The following is a 22,028-nucleotide window of genomic DNA, read 5'->3' as shown; positions in this document are numbered from 1 at the left end:
CAGAACACCTTCAGTACTGCACTGGTACTGTTAGCCAGATTATGCGCTCAATTCCCTGGAGCAGCACATGAACCCACAACCTCCTGACTCCAAAGTGAGAGTGCTACCACTGAGCCATAGCTAATACCAAAATATAGTCTGAATTCTAAAGAAAAATTCATTGGGCTGGATTTTAAGGAGCCCTCGATGTCGGGATCCGTGGTGGGGTTGGGGATGGGTGCCTGAAGATGATCCTGGATGAGGCCTGCCACGGACCCCGACACCGGGAGGGCTCGGCCTGATCCTCCCGGTGGCTGCGGGGCACTGTGGCAGTTCCCCGCCCCCCTCCCCTCCTCCCGCAGCTCGACAGTGGGACTACAATCAGCGTATGCAAATGAATAAAATTATTACATTTGCATGTACTTACCCTTAATCTTGATGGCCCGCTGCGATCTTCGGCCCACCGGCCGGCACTCCCGCGCCTTCGGATCTCCATCCGGGGAAAAGAGGAGCAAGAATGGTGGGGAGCGGGGAAGGAAGCAAGTTTATTGGTGTAGAGGGTGGGGGATTGGGTCAAATAAACTCATGGGTGTAGGGGTTGGTAGGAAGGGTTGTACTTTAAACCTTGTACACTTTGAGGGTGGGGGTGAAGGTCAGATGGTAAAGGTAAGTATTTTTTGGGGGGGGGGAAGGGCAAATAATTAATTTCATTGTCGGGGGGGTGGGAGAGGGGCAAAAGAAATGTATTTATTTGATTTTATTGAATATTTCTTTAAATATTAAAATAAGCCAGTAGGGCTGACTGCCCTTTAAAAATGGTGATCGCGCCTGCGCACAGGCAGCTTATGTCATTTCTGGGGACGGGCAACCCGCCCCCTCCACGTGATCAGGGCAGCCCGCCCTGCTATTTAAATGAGCCGCCATTTTTATAAAATCCAGCCCATTGTGTTGCTTGATATGTATAATTAATTTTGGGGTTGCTGATCATGATGCAGCAAAGCCACCCCTAGTCCCTAACCACTTACGTTGTGTTCATTTTGTTCGCTTGTTTACTAAACTTTAATTCTGGTGCAGTTCAGTTACCCCTGGCTGCGGCAAACTTGTTCTTTGTTTTCTCTGACAAATGAACCCTATTTGGTATCCAAATAACATTCAGAAATTTTGATGCTTCGGGATATCTGGAAGTGGCCAGCCTGTTCTGAAGAATTACCTGATGATTATTTCTGTGTGCTGAAATATGTTTTCATATTTAGGAGGAAATTGAATCCTTGCAGAAGGAAATTGAAGAGCTTCGTGGCAAAAACCTGAGCCTGGAATCACAGCTGAAAACCGTCTTGGATCCAACGACAAAGTCATCTTCCAGCAAAGTTGATAATCCGAAGCAAAGCCCAACTGGACAGGACAGCGTCCCTGACTTAATCAGTCAGCAGGAATGGAAAGCCAAATTAACAGCAGCTACAGAGATCTACGAGAAAACAAAAGCTGATTTGGCTAAACTTAAAGAAGTAGGTATTTACTAAATGTTCTTGGTGATAAAATAGGGGCGGGAGAAATAGAGGGGTAGAAATCCCTCTCGGACGGTGGCACAAAACAGGCGGTATTGGATCAGCCAGCCGCTATATGCAGGGCCTTGTATTTAATTCCATTGACTGCAGTGGAACCAAATAACGGGCACTGTGCATTGGATACAATACCACCCGAGCTGACTTTCTACCCCCACAAGCATCCATTCGAAGTTGCTTTGAAGGAAAGAAAGAAAGTGCATTTCTCTAGTGCCTTTCACAACCTCAACACGTCCCAAAGTGCTTTATAACTAATGAAGTACATGTGAAGTGTAGTTACTTGTTGTAATGGAGGGTGGCAGCCAATTTACGCACAACAAAGTCCCACAAACAGCAGTGTGATGATTACATAGAAAGAAAACAGGCCATTTGGCTTAACCATTCCATGTTGGCATTTGTGTTCCATTCAAGCCTCTTTCTATCCTTCTAACTCTATTAATATTACCCTCTATTCCCATCTCACTCGCTGCTTATCTAGCTGCTCCTTAAATGCATCTATATTATTCGCCTTAATTACTCCCTTGGGAGAGAATTCCACATGCTCACCACTCTGGGTGAAGACATTTCTTTTGAATTCCTTATTTGATTTCTTGGTGACTGTCTGTCTAATATTGTTAGCCTCTGGTTTTGCTCTTCTCCACAAGTGGAAACAGTCTCTCTCAGCTGAATTTTATTGGCGCGCCACACATTGCGGCAACACGCTTTGAAGTCAATGGATTTCAGGCGCAGATGCGCTGTCGCCGACCCTCCGCGATATTTCACGCGGAGGTTCATTTGAATGGAGGGGGCGGAGCTCCCGCCCCCAATGGCATGGAGGGGCCGGCCATTCCGTCCCCGGCAATGGCGTCCAGCAACACCGCGCAGACACTGGTGCCATTTTTAAAGGGCTTCAAGCCCATCAATCTTATTTCAATAATTAAAGATGGCGCTTCACCAGAACTTCCCCCCAGCTTCAGAACCTTTGACCCTCAACCCCTTCCCATCATCCCCACAACCAATTTCAATATTTCTTTCCTCCTCCCGCCCTGAAATTTTTACTCCTCCCCTCCCCCCCCCACCAGCGTCACACCTTAGAAAGCTGTACGGAGTTCCAAAAGCGCAGGTCTTCCATTTGGCGACCGTAATATCGGCATGGGATGGCCGTCGGGACAGGGTAAGTTGATTTGCATGTTGTTTTAATATTTAAATGAAGGCCCCGCACTGAAGCCTTGCTGCCGCCACTGGTAAAATGCGGCGGGGCCTTCTCGCTGTCGGAGGCCGTGGTGGGCCGCTCCCGCAAGTATTTTACGGGCCCCCCCCCACCCCGCCACGACTCTTGACGTCGAGGGGCTGGTAAAATTCAGCCCTCTGTGTCCCCTTTATCAAAACATTTCATAATTTTAAAAATCTCTTGTTCGGTCTCCCTCAGCCTTCTCTGTTCACCCTTTCCAGACACACATAACCTTGCAGTCTGTTATCATCCTGTAAATCTTTTTTGTACCCTCTCCAGTGCTTCTGTAATCCCTTTTATAATTTGGCAGCTAGAGCTGCACACAGTGTCCAAGTGTTGTCTAACCAAGGTTCAATATAAGTTTAGCATAACTTCTCTGCTTTGCAATTCTATCCTGCTAGAAATAAACCTTTGTGCTTGGTTTGCTTTTTTATGGTCTTATTAACCTATGTCACAACTTTTAGTGATTTGTACTCTCAGATCTTCTTTTTATTTTACTACCCCATTTAGGTTCCTATTTTCTAAGTAATATGTGACCTCCTTATTTTTCTTGAATTTCAAAACATAAGTGTGAGGTTTATTTGCCAATTATATGCCCATTCTGAATGTTCATTCATGTTGTCTTATAATTTGTTGCAGGCTTCCTCAGTATTGACTGTCTTTCCCAATTTGGTGTCATTGCAAATTTAGAAATTGTGTTTTTGAGTCCACAGTCTGAACCTTTCACATAAATTGTGAATAACAGTGGTCCCAACACTGATCCTTGTGGGGGCCCCACTTCTCACCTTCTGCCACCCTGAACAGCTACTCTTAAGCCCTACCCTGCTTTCTGTCTTTCAGCAAGGTAGCTATCCATTCTGTTAATTGTCCCCTAACCACGGCCACTCTGCCCTTATTAATTAGTCTATTATTTGATATTTTATTGTAGTCCTTTTAGAAATCTAAACACATGACATCTTCTGCATTACCGTTGTCTACTCTCTTTGAAGAGGTAACAAAGAAATCAATGAGATTGGTTAAGTAAGACTTTCCCTTTTGAAATCCATGTTGACTATTCATTTCATTTTTGGTTCTTAGATGTTTTTCTATTTTCTGCTACAGCAAGGATTCTATTATTTTACCTATAACCAATGTTAAGCTAACTGCCCTATAGTTCCATAGACAGTGTACTGGTACCAGTGACCAGTGAAAAGGAACCCTTCTTTCTCACACCATCCCTTAAGCTACATTTTAACTCGCATGATCTATCTGTTTCTGTGTCACTTTGCACATGGCTCAGCCAATAATTCAGAAATTACCACCCTTGAGGTCCTGCTTTTTAATTCTGTCCCTAACTCCTGATACTCCCTCAGCAGGACCCCTACCTATGTCGTTTGTTCCAACATGGACCATGTTATGAACCTGGTCTTCCTGTAACGGTTAAATTTTAAACACACTGTTTTTAGTTCCCCCTTGGTGAATCCTTGATAACCGCTTTCCAATTATAAGACAAAGAAACCAGAACAAACAGGCTTTCTTAGGTTTAAAGAAGAAAAGTTGAAGTTTATTAAACTTATAAACTAATTTGGTTAACGTCTACGGATACACGGCGCGTCCACACTAACATGCATATGCAATACACACATGCAAATAGAGACAGAAAAGAGCAGAAGTAAAATAAAGTGGAAAAGTTTGAGGCAATATCTTTCGAGTTTTTGTTACGATTCTTCGAGCTCACTGTAGAGCCCTTGATTGTAGGTAGATCTTGCTTTGTGTTGGGGCCCAGTATTCTTCTTAAACCTTGTTCACTGTAGGAGACTTTTCTCTCTTGGGGTTCATGTGTCTTCAGTGGATTCACAGACTTGTGAGAAAGAGATGGGAGCAGACAGACAGGAGAGATCTCTCTGAGTTCAAACTGTTTGTACAATTCAGAAAAACCCAGGTTGCCAAGCAGGTTAGTCATGTGACTAACTGGTCTGACCACTTCTTGGATTACAGCAGTCTCTGGAATGCATCATCTTACACACAATACCTGGTGATCAAGGTCCATTGTGGGTTAAATGTGTGAGGGAATGGCCATTTGTCCTTCAATCACCGTCTGTTAATATGCAAATGTCTTTTCCAGCCATGGCTGATCTGTTTAACAAGTCCTTTCTTCATCCAATAACAGTTTAAAATCAATGTTCATGACAAAAATTAATGTGCCTCATTCCTGAGGAATGAAAGGATTTTTGTTTTGAGAACCCACTGTTAGCCTCAAGCACTGCTGGATTAAATACAGGGACTTGGACGCAGAGTGAAGCTTCGCCCTACCCTGCCATGACAATACGTCTCAGCCACACCACAGATGAGTGACTCTAATGCACAAATGACATTTTTCTGTTTCTCATACCAGCCGTCCTGTGGTCTCTTGGAATAAAATTCTCAATTGGTGCCAAATTAGGGTGTTGTTTGTGCTGTGTGTCCATGTAACAAGACATGCCAAACTCATTTTCATCCACTGGCAGCAGAAGGAGATTAATAATCCCGTAATTCCAACTTGCATTTGAATCCATGTCGCTCAAGATGAAAGGCCAGTGCCCATTCTCCATACCACCCAGTCCCTATGGTATTTAACTATGATCCTAATATTCAGCAGAACACACTGCCTGCAAAACCTTTACTACCAGCTAAGCATAGAGGTACAGGAGTCGCAGCATCTTTTCTGCCTGAACATCATGATTATGCTGTATGATCTTTGCTTTAGCTAACATACTTTTATTGAGTAAGAAGCAATTTTGAATACAACTATTATAAGTATATAGATGAAGTAACATTTTTTTGGCCTGTTTATATTTGTGCAACAAGATTAGAATAATGGACTCTGGAAAAAATAATCCAAAACATTGAAAAGCCTTTGCTGAGGTAACTAATGTAGGCTATTTAATAAATTGGGCTGGATTTTGCAGTCAGTGGCAAAGTAACAGCACTCACTACTAACCTTAAAGAAAGCTGCCCACACAGAGCGAGTGATCGCTATGGTGCGGATTTCCCCTTTCCCTACGTTGGTGTGAATCTGTAGCCAATTCAAGAGGACCTCTTCACCTCCAGTAACAGTGAGGTCATCAAGCAGGGCAGGAGATTTCTTCAGAGAAAATCATGTTTAACTAACTTGCTGGAATTTTTTGAGGAGGTAACAGAGAGGGTTGATGAGGGCAATGCTGTTGATGTGGTGTACATGGACTTCCAAAAGGCATTTGATACAGTGCCACACAACAGACTTGTGAACAAACTTGTAGCTCATGGAATAAAAGGGACGGTAGCAATATGGATACGAAATTGGCTGAGTGACATGAAACAAAGAGTAGAGGTTAATGGATGTTTTTCGGGCTGGAGGAAGGTTTGTCGTGGAGTTCCCCAGGGATCAGTGTTGGGATCCTTATTAATGACCTAGACCTTGGTGTACAGGGCACAATTTCAAAGTTTGCAGTTGATACGAAACTTGGAAGCATCCTCAACTCTGAGGAGGTTAGTGTAGAACTTCAAAAAGACATAGACAAGTGACAGATGAAGTTCAATGCAGAGAAATGTGAAGTAGTTCATTTTGGTAGGAAGAACATGGAGAGACAATATAGAATAAAGGGTACAATTCTAAAAGGGGTGCAGGAGCAGAGGGACCTGAGCGTATATGTGCATAAGTCATTGAAGGTGGCAGGACAGGTTGAGAGAGTGGTTAATAAAGCATACATTATCCTGGGCTTTATTAATAGGGGCATAGAGTACAAAAACAAGGAAGTTATGTTGAACTTGTATAAGACACTAGTTCAGCCTCAGCTGGTGTATTGCATCCAGTTCTGGGTGCTGCACTTTAGGAAAAACATGAGGGCATTGGAGAGAGTACAGAAAAGATTCATGAAAATGGTTCTAGAGATGAGGAATTTCAGTTATGAAGATAGATTGGAGAAGTTAGGACTGTTTTCCTTGGAGAAGAGAAGGCTGAGAGGTGATTTGATAGAGGTATTCAAAATCATGAAGGGTCTGGACAGAGTAGATAGAGAGAAACTGTTCCCACTCATGAAAGAATCGAGAACGGGGGGACACTGATTTAAAGTATTTGGTAAGAGAAGCAGAAGTGACGTGAACATTTTTTTAAAGGTCTGGAATGCGCTGCCTGAGAGTGTGGTGGAGGCAGGTTCAATTGAAGCATTCAAAAGGAAATTAGACAATTATATGAAAAGGAAGAAAGTGCAGGGTTATAATGAGAAGGCAGGGGAATGGAACTGAGGGAATTTCTCTTTCAGAGAGCCAATGCGGACACTATGGGCCGAATGGCCTCCTGCACTGTAACGATTCTGTGAAGAGGCCACTCACATTGAAGTAAGCTCTCAGACAGAAAACCAGGAAGATTAAAGTACTGAATCCCTTCACTTCTTTAAATTTTTATCTTTTTACAGGTGGCAAAATAAAGATTAGGATGTACAGTTGGGATTAAAATAGAAGATAAAATATCAACCTTAAAATAAAAAAAGTGGAATTTCTTGTAATGGAGAAAGATGATATTCAACAAATATGAAATTACTCTTTCACGATTAGTGAGGCTATTAATCAGTAATTCTGAACTTAGTAGTTTAGTTTAGTTTAGAGATACAGCACTGAAACAGGCCCTTCGGCCCACCGAGTCTGTGCCGACCATCAACCACCCATTTATACTAATGCGTCGCTAATCCCATATTCCTACCACATCCCCACCTGTCCCTATATTTCCTTCCCACCTACCTACACTAGGGGTAATTGCTAATGGCCAATTTACCTAACAACCTGCAAGTCTTTGGCACCATTAAAAACCCAGTTACACCTCTTTCAACAAGAAGTAACTTTTTCAAGGTTTTTAGCGAGACTAAGGGTAGGCGTTCTCGCCAGTTTAATGATTTCCCATTGATTGAAGTGTTGGGGGAGTGGACGCAACAGCGCACCCTCTGTAGAAATCACTGACACCAGCTTCTGGATTTCCATGTTTAAGTGCACTTGTGCAGATTCCGGAAGGTTCTGTCAATTTCAGAGGAGTAATGAGGAAAAACACTGACGTTTCACTCTCATTACTATTGCAAAATTCAAGCAATTATATAATCATACAGCAGAGAAGGTGGTCAATTGGCCCATTGTTCCCCCACTGAAAGAGCTTTAATTCACTGGATTAGTTAGTTCCTTGTTTAGTATCTGCACAGACCCATTCTCATCTTTTTCTTTTCCTGGCTGTACCTAGCTTTTATCCCTATAGAACTTAATGAAAACTGGAAATTAATTTGCCTTTTGAACACTTCGGTTGAGTGAATGCGCCAGGTGGCACTGTGTCTCACAACTTCGTAACTCCCAGGAGTGAAGTGGTTACTTAAGTTGTATTTAGATCAGAATTACCATAGCTTATTTTTTTTCCCCTGATTGTCTTTTCGCTTGCAGAGATTTTCCACATCCACTCTGTATCGATTCTTTTCATGAAGTTAAAATCTCCCCTCCGTCATCTGTTGTTCTAATGTGAATAGTCTTGACCTCTCTTAGCCTCTCCTTTTATAGCATCATGGTTTTAAGATGTGGAAAATCCTTGGTACCAAGGTTCGGGTCCCAGGAAAGCCAGGATTAATTGCGTTTCACAACATGCAAACTTCTAGTACACAATCCTATAGGATTCTATTCTAAAGTAAGCATTAGAGCTTTCTCAGAAAGTGAGTAAATTGTGCTGTCCTTTCATCCGGTTCTGTTGATGAAAACTGAATTCTGCACCAACTTTTATTGAAAAACTGGAGTGTGTTCCTGGACCACAAGAAGCATTAACCTCTTTCTCAAATGGTGACTGCTTGATTTTGTGCATTTGAAGCAATCTGTTGTTGAATCTTAGATTCGATCAGTTTACACAGCTGCCATTTTCCTTCTTGATTTGTGTGTGTACATTTTAAACCTGTTTTTACTTGGTTGAGGTCATTATTTAGGGCACTGCCTGAAAGAAGTAACTGCACCAAATGTTGAAGGGTATCCTCATTAAAATGTAAACAGTTGAAATTACCTGGGAGCTGAACCAGTCACAATTGTTGTGCTGACTTTAGTCAATCTCGCTCACTCTGACAGGCTTCCACCTAATTCACGTCATTCCAGTAAAGAAGTTTAAAAATATTCAAGAAATCAATAAATGCATTAACTGTGTTAATCATTGTTCCTTTCTAACGAGAGGTGGATATGGTGAGATTCCACCCAAGATATTGAAAAATGCTGATGATCCTAAGGGGACCACATAATAGTGGTGTTTTGTAGCTGATCTTTATTAGCCCATAAAGGAATGCAGAGATTTAAGCCAGAGTTGAAACACCCTCAGAATAAGACCTAGAACATGTATTTTCTTTTGAGAAGTCCTTTACATATCATCTCTTTTTATGAAGGAAGGTGGTTGTCTGTTGTGCAACTTGTATTTACACTTCAGGGATTGTCTTTTGGCATAAACTTCAGTCTAATGTGACATGAAACCTAAATTAATGCTTCTCCTCCTTTCCTAATAGCTGCCGAGGAGCAATTCTGTTGATGCATGTGCATTGTCATTGCGTACTATTCTCAAATCAGTTAGTTGTGCAAGAAACATGATTTCAGCATTAGAGTATTCCCTTAATGTCTAGCTACTGGCTCTCAGCCACCAATAGAGTATTAAAAATATATTCTGCATCTTGCTGTAAAATATTCATTTGTAAAATCTAATTAGTTCAAATTAAAATGGTGATTTTTGAGTCTGCCTTAAAAGTACATCCTGTCCCTTTGTTACTGGCACAGAGCCTCTTGTATTGAGTCTTAAAAACATTTGGAAAGGTGTGCGTGCATGTCACTGGCATCGAACATGGTAATTTTATTTTGATATTGAAATGTTTAGTACAAAAGCTCTGCTTTGATAGACCCCTTGAGCGTTAATAATAACCGTTGAAGCCTTCAAACATTTTTTTTCTTCCTCAGGCACACCAAAAGCTTCGTGTTCAAAATGGTGATCTTGTGAGAGAGAATTTGCATCTGAAGGCTGAGGTTGTTAGCAGATCTCCACAAAAGTATGTACAATTACTGTGTTAAAAGAGCAAGACAAGTAACAATGTGACCTGTATCTACTTTCTCTAATCCCATGGAAATTGTTAGCAAGGTGACTGTGACCATTAATCATCTTAACACATTTTATATGTGTTGTTTTTGATCGGTTAAGGCTTCAAACAGGAAAGTTGGAAATTAGGAAATTTAAATAGTTAACTTAATATTTGCAAACTAATGGCTTTGAATTCTCTTGAGGCTTGCATGGCCATCATAACCAGGACTTAATGCTCACTGGCCCCAGGCACTCCTAAGTTCATTAGAATTCCCACAGTATTGGATTTTTGCAAGAAGCCTACACATTATCAGTGCAAGGGAGATATCCACCAGGTGGGGTGCAAGGAAATTGTGTAGGCCAGCCACTGTGGACTTGGGTTCTGCCAAAGAATCTTCATGTGAAAGAACTGACTCTCTTTCAAGAAAGCTGCTTTCCTTACAGTAGGCTGTTGTAAAATGATAGCTACCATTCCAGATTTGTTGGTCCCCACTTCTGTAATCTGGCAAGAACTACATGGCTGCTTTATGCTGCTTTACAGTCATTACGGGTAGTAGAGTTAGTGGGAATTCCAGATGGCATCATCCCACCAGTCACATCCCTTCCCCTGATGTCACCATTGAAGGGATTGGTGCAAGAACCACCCAACTCCTCTGCTGTAGTAAGCACTGTTGCAGCTGAAAGAGAGTAGACACTTGGCCAAAAGGGTTTCCAACCAGTCTCTACCCTACTCACCCTGATAGCGGTTCCGTTTGCTAAAACTCTTAAGCAAATTTGGGACCAATAAACCAACTTGCTAAGCCTGATTTGAGCATAGCAAACGTGTAATTTAAGGTGAAATGGAAGTAAGCAGAACATGGATGGAGGTATTTTGTGTGGATGTAGGCTTAGCAAGTTTAATTAAATATGTAATCTTTAAAATGTTTAAATTCTCAATATGATGCTACCAATAATCCCAAAATCTTTGTGCTGCATATTTATTGGGGGACCCTCTTCTTTGTCCTGACCACCAAAACTCATAACTGAGATTGCAGTAAAAAAGTGCCTATTAAATACCTTGAAACTGCAGTTACATAAAGTTCAGGTGTCATACGTACTTCAGCTATCCTGACCAATGTCGCTCAATTTATTCAGTTGAAACTGCAGCTGACTAAATTTTTGGCTTCACTGGAAACAATTAGTTGACGGATGCCACAAAAAAATTGTATGGAATTTGTAGGGTCATTCTATATGTTTGTACCCACGTGTGGAGCTTCACCTGGAGTAGCATTGGTGATGTGCCCAAGGGCAGTTTCTCTGCTCTTTTCTCCATGCCTCACAGTCCTGCGCTTTCCTCTTCAGTTGCTTGTAAGAGCTTCCCATTTTTTAACTTCAGTGCAAAATTAGTAATATGTTGAGGGAAAAAGTACATGAGGTGGTTTCGCTTTGCCTTCCTTATGTGTGCTTTAAGGGAAACACAAGTCCTCTTCCTGAAAGATCCTCTGTCTGTAAGCAGCCATTTACCCTGAGGTTCTAGCTCTTCCGCCATCACCACTGAAAATTCGCTGGTTCTGTCATTGGCCATGGCTTGTAACTCTGACCCTCGGACCCTTACCTGAGCCTGGGCAGACTTGTAAAAGGGCACTGCTGATGGGGATAAAATGATAATGTGCTATCTGATCCCCCTTGTGTGGCTTTAACTATTTTTATTTTACTGTCAAAACATAAACACAGCTCTAAAATGTATAAGATCATTGTGATTGCCTCTTATTTTGCAGCTAGTTATTATCCATAGCATTTTATATTTGCTAAGCTCATCCCTACTGGGCTGGACATTAGCCCATTAGCTCCTTAGTTGGAGTGCTCACATCTGCTGAGAGAACTATTCTGATCAGCAGTCCATGCAAAACAAATTTTAAACTGCTGTCTTTATGTGCGCGCAGAAATTCCCCTGATATCTGGGAGCTCTGCCATGTTCTTCGTAGCTGTTGAGTGGCACGTCAGCCCAGTGCATTTATTGAACCAAAATCAAGGCATAGGAAGCAATTCTAAGGCATTGACATACTACCTGATGGCGATTGTCATACCTTCTGCATTCTCCACATTATAGGATTATAGTCTAAATTTTTGAAAAGCCATACACTGACTACACACATAAAAATAGTCATGTCTTTAAAGAATTGGCAGTGCTGCATGTCCTCTCTTACCCCTGTATAAAGGACCTGCCCAAGGTACCAGTTGCTTTTCTCCCGGCTAACGGTTCTTTGCTCTTACATGATATCTCTTGTCAAAAATTTGGAATAAAGTCTAAATCCTCCTTAAGGTATGGCTTGGATGATTCAGCTTTTCTGTTCATTTATCTGACCCGCTCTGAGGCTTTTGTGTCTTTGTGTTTCCCAGGAGGCCTAAGTTGTCTGCAGTGGTTATCACTGGCTAATGAATATTGTACTAGGCTGTCTTCTTCAGGACAAGCTTACAAGAAAAGCTATGCTTTTAACCCAAATGGTGACACCATTGATGGCTCTGTAGAAAATAAGTGAAACAACTAAAAACAATAAGAATTAGCATGTGATGGCGTGGAATGTTACCTGGTGATCAGTGTGTGCCCCAACTGAGCTGTGGCCATAAATATCTTCTTTGGATTGTTCCATGCAATACAATGTCTGCATCAAAACAAATTGTGTTTTCATAGTTTGTTTATTTATTTAGAGATACAGCACTGAAACAGGCCCTTCGGCCCACCGAGTCTGTGCCGACCATCAACCACCCATTTATACTAATCCTACATTAATCCCATATTCCTACCACATCCCCTCAATTCCCCTACCACAGTGGCGCAGTGGTTAGCATCGCAGCCTCACAGCTCCAGGGACCTGGGTTCAATTCTGGGTACTGCCTGTGTGGAGTTTGCAAGTTCTCCCTGTGACCGCGTGGGTTTTCGCCAGGTGCTCCGGTTTCCTCCCACAGCCAAAGACTTGCAGGTGATAGGTAAATTGGCCATTGTAAATTGCCCCCAGTGTAGGTAGGTGGTAAGGAATATGGGATTACTGCAGGGTTAGTATAAATGGGTGGTTGTTGGTCGGCACAGATTCGGTGGGCTGAAGGGCCTGTTTTAGTGCTGTATCTCTAAATAAATAAATAAAAAAGCTGTGGATGCTGGGACAGTTGGGACTTCCAAGACCGAAGATTGATAGATTTTTGATGGTAAGGGTATCAAGGGATATGGAGCTAAGATGGGCAAATGGGGTTGAGTTACGGATTAACCGTGATCTAATTGAATGGTGGAAAAGGCTCGAGGGGCTGAATGGCCTACTCCTGTTCCTAGCTGAAAGGAACAGCTAACCGTGTTGCCAGCATTGTTCAGGACAGTGGTAAGTACAGTAAGACTCCGCTGCTAAGGGGAGTGTTAGCGAACAGAGATCTGTGCTGAGAAATCACTAGCATCACATGCCGAAGCTTTGACAACTTCAGTTGACATGATGCTCATCAGTGTCTGACAAAGCGGATGTTGTAATTGCACCGGCCAGTATCCATTCACTCTGCACAATGCAGAAGCCTTATTTTGCATCAGGAAGTTATTCGTAATGAATGCTATTTGAATTCTGGCAGATTACACCTACCCCATTCTAGGAAGTAACTATTGGTTCAGCAACATGGGACTCCCCTCAGAAAGGGAACTCTCAGCTAAGAGTTCTTTGCACTGTCCAGGACTGTACTGTAGGATAAACTTTGATGCTGTTTGACAATGATCATCTTTTGGTATATACTCCTTCAAGGATCATCCAAATAAACTGCAAATACCCCTTTAAGGGACGCTGGGAAGTTTTCTAGACTATAACCCAAGCTCTGTACTCTGAACAACTAGTAATGTTTCTGCACTTGCACAGATACGACCACTTTATTCTCAATGTGTACTGGGGTTAAACTTTTGGGACCACCAGACTCCATTTAAGAAAGTTTGAGGAAAATACAACGAATCTGGCATCCATTCCTGGAGAATATGCCAGGGAATTAAAGTCGAGTATTTGGCCAACTTGACCTATTAAGCAAAATTGTCCATGATGTGGCAGCAACAAGAGCCATGCTCCTGCCCATGGTGGAGCAGAATGCAACCCCATAATCGGTGGAAAGCAATGGGTTTGCTCCAGAATCTACACCTCTTCACTGGAGGTTGAGGACCAGATTCCCTCAAGGAGCAATAGGGAGGTCATGAGGAATTACCCAAGGGCAAATTCAAAGAGTAAAGCTCCAAATATGCAGTGTTTGTACTAGCATTGCCCAATCCTCAGTGCAGTATTTCTAGAGGTCTGTGACCAAGAGTAGTTTTCCTTTCAACAGCCTTCAGGTAGGTAAGGTGGATGTGGAAAAGATGTTTCCTCTTGTGGGGGAGTCCAGAACGAGGAGGCACTATTTTAAAATTAGGGGTCACCCTTTTAGGACAGAGATGAGGAGAATTTTTTTTCTCTGAGAGGGTTATGTGATGTTGGAACTCTCTACATCAGAAGGTGGTGGAGGCAGGGACATTGAATATTTTTAAGGCGGGGGTAGATAGATTCTTATTAGGGAAGGGAATCCAAGGTTACCGGGGGTAGATGGGAGTGTGGAATTCGAGACACAAACAGATCAGCCATGATCTTATTGAATGGCAGAGCAGGCTAGAGGGGCCGAATGGCCTACTTCAGCTCCTAGTTCGTATGTATTGTAAGTACATTTTACATAACTTCTCGTGTCCATATTCCTATACATTACAGTATACAAAGGTCTAGGCCGATGTACTAAATGGTATATTGATCTGCAGACTAACATGGCTGCATTCAGAATTACTTCCTCAAAACTGCAGTTCACATAAGGAAAAATATAGTATGCAAACATTAAGGCAGACTAAATGATTGACCTGGCTGTTGAAGGATAAAAATTCTTAGACCAGGGTGTCCCGTCTGTGTCTCATTCTTACAGAGTGCTTTATTCCGAGAGCTTATAACACAAAAGGGAAAGTGTTTGTGCACTGGTATTCCGAGCTAGTTATATATACCTCATATAATATCACACATACTGCATTATCCCCATCTTTTAGTTTAAAACCTATTTAGGTTTCATGTTGCAGCTAGTTCAGTCTTTTATGACCAATTTATGTTACGATCATTAAGAGGGCACTTATTAATATCTCATTATCCAAGCTGTTAGTTATGACCAGTCATAATTAGTTTTCAACTGGAATTTTGTGTTCTTCACAAGTTAATATATCCACTATTCAAACCTCTTTGAATGTTTGAACTTACTTGAAAAAGGCACTCTTCATGTTGTTTTGGCTCTGAAAATGACTGAGCTGCAAACACTTACTGCTCTGTGGTGTGGGCAGCCGATCTGGTTCCCCGCCCACCCCTAGGAAATGTTCCCTGGCAGTGGGAATACGTCAGGGAGTTGTCCCAACTCGTCTTACACCGCACTCGCCCACCAACACCCCCCCCCCCCCCACCCCCCCAACGACCCTGCGCCCATTTTCCTGGCTACCTCTCTAGCCTCTAACCCCATGTCCATGGGCTGGGAAAACCCAGGCCACTGTTTCCAATATGTAAATGCCTGCAGAGTCCCAAGTCTTTCAAAACAATTTAGACAGTCTTGACCATTTGTTTCTTGTGTTACAAGGACCCAAGGCAAATTGGTGATGAAGGAGTACATAGCCAAATTGATAAGTCAGTGTTTTCTGCCCTGCTAACATCCTGCACTTGTTCCACCTGTTCTGCTATTGCTTCTTTGCATCTCTCCAGTGGGTTTCAATTTATAGCAAATATCGTAAGGCTGCCAGATGAAGCAATCCTCGCATACATACTGGCAATTACTCTCTCAATTTAGCTGCAGCACTTAACAGGGCCTTTGAATGATTACTCCTGAGAGCTACTGCAAGGCTCCTACTCAAGACTGTGCCCCTAAAGCTTTACTACTTTGCTAAGCTGCTTCAGTTTGTGAACAGTGCGGAATGAAGATGAAAGATAATTTGCCACTTTGTAGGGTGGTCTTCATCCTTGAATCATGTGCATCCTCCAGAGACTCACCCATCCAACCCTGCAGAATGGCATGGATATAATTTTGGGGTTTCATGCAAAATGGTTTGCTAGTTTCAATTTTGCTTTGGCCAAAATGAATTGACTCAGTGGCACTTTATATAAATGCAGGAGTAAGATACCAGAGCTGGCTATCTGAAGAATCATCAAGACATTTTTATCTGTATGCTTAGGTTTTCTCAGAATTTATCAAGCCAGGCTATACTTCTGTGCTGTGTGAAGGGTGAAAAACATTTTGCAAAATGTTTGGGGTAACAAGGGGTTTGTTTTTAACGGGGAATTCTGATGTGTTGACATATATCCTAAAGTAGTTGTTTAAATTTAATAACCATTTTAGTTTTTAAAAATAATCTCCCAGCAACTCTTCATTATCAGTCAAGTTGATTGGAAAGATGCACTAATGCATCGAATAAGGAGCTCATTTTGTGGGTGGTATTCACATCTCTTCGCTTAGGAAAGTAGGCTTTTATCAATTTACAGTGAAGCAATATGCCAATCATTTACAATGCTCTTAGTAAAATTTTGAGTTCTGCTTTCAGAGTGGAGTATTAAGCCTGATTTATAAACCGCATTTTAAAGCAGTAATTGTTTGTTGATGGAATGTGCAATTAATGACCATTATCCTAAGCAAAGAGTACACTACAACTAACGTGATTATTTAAGTGGAAAATTGAGATGCAGATTTAACATCAGAAAAAGTGATCAGTCCAGTAGTTTGAATTATGCTGTAAGACTTTTATTGCTAAACTTATAAGTTGCTCTTAATTATCAGTTCTGCAATTAGAGAAACATGCTCCAGAATAGCCTTATTACTTGAAGTTTCACCAACAAAATATCTCTTGTAGCCAATATTAAAGCAGGAAAAAAATCCACGCTCCTGATGAGCATTGTTTCTGGAACTTTCCAAACTCGTATCACTTAGGAGCTCTATGGTTGGCAGAGAGACACATGTTGCTAGATTTTACTGTTAAATTAACTATGCTATCCTGATCTCTGAATTTAGTTTTGTTTTTAAATCAAATATAAACCTTTCTTCTCAGTTAAATGACCTGAGCTCATATAGTTACCCAAAGTTTTGATTTTCATAGATCTTGTAATCAAACTAATATGTGATGATGCTTTGTTTCGATGTTGCATCAAGGAATGATAGCAGTAATGATGTTACTGATTTTTTTAAATAGACTATAAGCAATACTACCCGATATGTGTTTTGCTTTTTACACTGGAGGTCCTGGTCAGGGACATCAGCTCAGAACTGGTTGCTCACAAAGCCATTCTTCTACTTGTTACCAATTCACGCATCTATAAATTCTGTATGATTTCAGATTTGGAAGATTCACAGTGGCTGCTCTTCAGTCAAAGGTGGAACAGTATGAACGTGAGATGAAACGTCTAAAAAGGGCATTGGAACGAAGTGACAAGTACATAGAAGATATGGAGTTCCAGATTGAACAACTGAAGAGAAAGAGTGAGGAAAAAGAGAACGAAAGTGGGAAACTCCACCCAGAATTACCATCTGTTTCGCTACTGGATGGAGAAAATGGAAGGAGAGAACTCCGGAATCATCGTGATGACGCCAAGGAGAACAGGATCGCAGCCATGAGGAGAAGCCTCAGTAATATTGAGCAGCCATTAGTCAACCAGTTAGATGATGCTGTATCAACCTCTTTTAGCTTCTCTTGTCAGCAAAGTTTAAGTGGAACAATGTCTGATTCAGTTCCAGTAAGCAGGGTCCCTGCTGATAATGGACTTCTAACAACAGCAACTGTTGAGAATGATGCTTTGTGTGTGTTCCAGAAGACTAAGGAGAAGGAAGAGCGACACTCCCCACCCAAAGATGAGAGTGAGATACAATTTGAACTTCCTAGTCCTTGTACTCCATCCACATCACTTGGTGCTCTCCACCTTCACAGTACAGATGATGAAGTAAGTCCCCTGATGAAAATGAGAAATGGAGGAAAGAAGTTGACCCACTTAAGAAAGCTTTGTTTTGATGATGCTGGTTGGAGAAATGTGTGTTCTGAAGAGCAAATATTACCAAAGCAAAATGTTGATTTCAATAGTATGCCGAATGCAGAGTTCACCTCCAGTGGCCTGACATTTTGGGATACTTGTCAACCTCTTCCTACTGAAAGTGGCCATAAAAGCACCCTAAAGAAAAACTTGCAGACTTCTCAATCTGAAGACCCCATGGCCGAATTAGAGGCCAAAATACCAAGTTTAATAGGTGGTCCAGTTACTGATGTTTCTTGTTTTCTTGAATGCAGCAGCAATGTACGTTCAAGAACATCCAGTGAAACGTCAATGGATGCAGCCTACCGGGAAAAGATATCTGAGCTGGACTTCATGTTAGATGAAACAGAGAACCTTAAGAATCCTCAATGCTCCCTAATATCTGAAGATCTCTCTGACCTTGACATGTCTTTAACGTCGGATCTGGTGCAGTGCGCTGAACTTTTGAATGAAGCTGAAAAAAGACTAGAACAAAAAAAGCGACAAAACCAGCTATGTGCTCCTGCCTCGGATACCACAGATAAGATAGCAAATAATGATGGGCTAAGTCCGGTTTCATTGCCCATAGTTCCTCCAGTTGCTTTGAATATCAAAAAAGAATCCTTGTCTTCAGAAGAGGAAACGCCTTTCCAGAGTAGTTTTAGTTCCCCTTTTCTTTCAGTATCTTCTGACTTATCTGGCCTGCATCATAAGAAACCATCTTTATGGAACAATTGTTTAATGCCTGAAAATGACAAAATGCTGAAAGCAACTAACAGATGCCAGACTAGTAAAAGAAAACCACAGAGATATGGTGAAGATTTAGCCAGTCCATCTAAATCTTCAAAAAAATGATTTCCAAATTGAAACCCTTATTGCAGTTAGAATTTTTTTTCTCAGTGGAATTTTCAAACCATCTGATCATCATTTGTCGCCTTTGTTACAAGTGCCATCTTATGAAGTATTATTTAGCGCAGCACAACCAAATGTTCAGCATAAGAAAACCCAGTGGGTACAGATTTTCTGCTTCTGCATTCATTAGCCCATGATTTTCCTCTGATTAAATGGGCAGAAAATGATGGTTTGAGGAGTGCAGTAGCAAAATACCTGGTCTAATGTGTCAAACACAATTTAACTGTTAAGCATCACAAGGCTGCTGAGACTTGACTTTGTTTTTGATACCATATCTGTCTAGCAGTAAATCTATCTTGTTTTCCATTTTTAGATTTACGCTAAGCAAGGAATCCAGTGCCATTTTTTTGAAACTGGAGTACAACTTACTTACCAAAGTTAATGATGGAACTGTAAGGTTAGTACAGGCAAGTGAGGATGGAAAAAATGCAGCAGCAAAAGCTTAGACTTTGTATATGGAAAACTTGCTGAGAAAATGTAGACAGACGCTCAATGTTTAAAAGTGGTACACTTGCGGTTTTGCTCGCTATAGCTGTAATGCAAATGAAGAAATTCTAAAGAGTTGGAGGAGAGTTGAACATATTCATAAAATTCTTGTGTTCATCCATTTTTTAGTCAAATCACGAGATAGAGTTGGAATGCTGCCAACGGTATTGTTTTGAGTTGGCATCCAAACATAACGTTTTTAAAATCTGGCAAACTTTATAAAAGAAATTATCTTCTCCTTTGTGGGTCAATCAACTAATTTTGAATGTAGCACCCAATTAAGTTTGCTCTGATTTGAGGTGTGTAAAGACCTTGACTGTGCTTAATCTGCATATTCCATCTACTAATATGCTTCAGAGATTAATCCTTCAAAAGCAGTAATGGTTTGGAACACTTTGCTAAATGGAGAGTATCCCACTGTTACAATAATGCTGCAGACTTCCTTCCCTCTCATCCAGTTTTGAGCTTAATAGTGAATGAACTTTGAATCAACAAATGTTAGCATTTCATCCACCTTTCAAAGGGCTTAGTGGAAAGGATATCTCACAGAACAAAGGACTTTGAGTAGTGAGATTGAGGTTGCTTCATCCTTCAGTCAACTAAGCACAAAGTGGTAATGGTGACAGTTAAGGGCATCTAACCCACCTGCTGATGGTAGCTGCATGAATTAAAGGAAGAGGGGAGAATGATAAGAAAATTCTCTGTACTTAATAGGGACTCTGGAATATAAGGAGACTATTTTAATTTATTTTTATAAAGTAGACTCTTCCAGCAGAGAAATGAACTGTCCAAAATGTGATCTTTTGCTAAATCCTATTTCCCCCAATGTTGCTCTCCAGTTCTGGGTTTATTTTTTGGTTGATCATTTAAAGCATTGTGTGGAAATATTTAAAAAAAAAAAGTTGTCTATTTGTTACTTGTCTTTGTGTGTTTGAGAAATGTATTTTCATTGATTTAACATTTGTTATTTCCTGTATATGTCTGCAACAGTAGATGAAAAGTGAGGGAAAAGTTCAATTTTCGACTGTGATAAGTTTATACAATAAAGCTCTTTTCAAAAATGTCATCACTGTTATGTTTCAGTTCAGGTTTTCTCTCAACACTTCATTCGTGTTAGTGGCAAAGAGACAGTTTCTGTAAGCACACCACAAGTCCCTTTGCTAACCTCTCCATGGATCCTTGTATCTGACCGGGAGATGGCGGCACAGTGGTAATGTCATGGAACTAGTAATCCAGAGGCCTAGGCTAATGCTCTGAGGACATGGGTTCAAATTCCACCAAGGCAGCTGGTGGAATTTAAGTTCAATTAATTAATAAAAATCTGGAATTGAAAGCTCGTCTCAGTAATGGTGCCATAAACCTATCATTAATTATGGTAAAAACCCATCTGGTTTACGAATGTCGTTTAGAGAAGGAAATCTGCCATCCTTCCCTGGTCTGGCTTACATATGACTCCAGACCCACAGCAATGTGGTTAACTGTCCTCTGAAATGGCCTCTGAAAGGGCAATTAGGATGGCCTTGCCAGCGCCGCTCACATCCCATGAATGAAAAAAGTGCCCTGAGTGGTATAGAATGCCACTGTGCTAACAGTTATCGCTTCTTCTTTGGCCTCTTTGTCTTGAGAGACAATGGCTAAGTGCCTGGAGGTGGTCAGTGGTTTGTGAAGCAGTGCCTGGAGTGGCTATAAAGGCCAATCCAAGAGTGACAGACTCTTCCACAGGTGCTGCAGATAAAATTGGTTATCGGGGCTGCTACACAGTTGGCTCTCTCCTTGCGCTTCTATATTTTTTCCTGCCAACTGCTAAGTCTCTTCAACTCGCCACTCTTTAGCCCTGCCTTTATGGCTGTCCGTCAGCTCTGGCGATTACTGGCAACTGACTCCCACGACTTGTGGTCAATGTCACAGGACTTCATGTTGCGTTTGCAGATGTCTTTAAAGCGGAGACATGGACGGCCAGTGGGTCTGATACCAGTGACGAGCTCGCTGTGTGTCCTTGGGGATCCTGCCATCTTCCATGCAGCTCACATGGCCAAAGCATCTCAAGCGTCGCTGGCTCAGTAGGGTGTATATGCTGGGGATGTTGGCCACCTCGAGGACTTCTGCATTGGAGATACGGTCCTGCCACCGGATGCCAAGGATTCTCCGGAGGCAGCGAAGATGGAATGAATTGAGACATCGCTCTTGGCTGACATGCGTTGTCCAGGCCTCGCTGCCGTAGAGCAAGGTACTGAGGACACAGGCTTGATACGCTCGGACTTTTGTGTTCCGTGTCAGTGCGCCATTTTCCCACACTCACTTGGCCAGTCTGGACATAGCAGTGGACACCTTTCCCATGCGCTTGTTGATTTCTGCAACGAGAGACAGTTTACTGGTGATAGTTGAGCCTAGGTAGGTGAACTCTTGAACCACTTCCAGAGCATGGTCGCCGATATTGATGGATGGAGCATTTCTGACATCCTGTCCCATGATGTTCATTTTCTTGAGGCTGATGGTGAGGCCAAATACGTTGCAGGCAGCCACAATCCTGTCGATGAGTCTCTGCAGATACTCTTCTGTGTGGGATGTTACTGCAGCATCGTCAGCAAAGAGGAGTTCCCTGATGAGGACCTTCTGTAGTTTGGTCTTCACTCTTAGACGGGCAAGGTTGAACAACCTGCCATCTGATCTTGTGTGGAGGAAAATTCCTTCTTCTGAAGACTTGAACGCATGTGAGAGCAGCAGTGAGAAGAAAATTCCAAACAGTGTTGGTGCGAGAACGCAGCCCTGTTTCACACCACTCA

General features: G+C 41.8%; 1 protein-coding gene across 1 annotated transcript in view; it reads left to right on the top strand.

Annotated features, from left to right (window-relative positions):
- The window catches only part of obi1 (ORC ubiquitin ligase 1), a 38,613-nt gene extending 18,302 nt beyond the window's left edge, over window positions 1-20,311 (top strand). The window contains exons 4-6 of the mRNA XM_068034356.1: window positions 1,233-1,484; window positions 9,697-9,785; window positions 17,181-20,311. Of these exons, the coding sequence (XP_067890457.1) occupies window positions 1,233-1,484; window positions 9,697-9,785; window positions 17,181-18,702 (1,863 nt within the window). The 3' untranslated portion in view covers window positions 18,703-20,311. The remainder of the gene's footprint in view (window positions 1-1,232; window positions 1,485-9,696; window positions 9,786-17,180) is intronic.
- The last annotated feature ends 1,717 nt before the right edge of the window (window positions 20,312-22,028 follow it).

The sequence above is a fragment of the Heterodontus francisci genome, chromosome 6, assembly GCF_036365525.1.
Source record: "Heterodontus francisci isolate sHetFra1 chromosome 6, sHetFra1.hap1, whole genome shotgun sequence".
NCBI lineage: Eukaryota > Metazoa > Chordata > Chondrichthyes > Heterodontiformes > Heterodontidae > Heterodontus > Heterodontus francisci.
The sequence above is the reverse complement of the archived record's forward strand: the minus strand, read 5'-3'. Positions and strand labels throughout refer to the sequence as shown.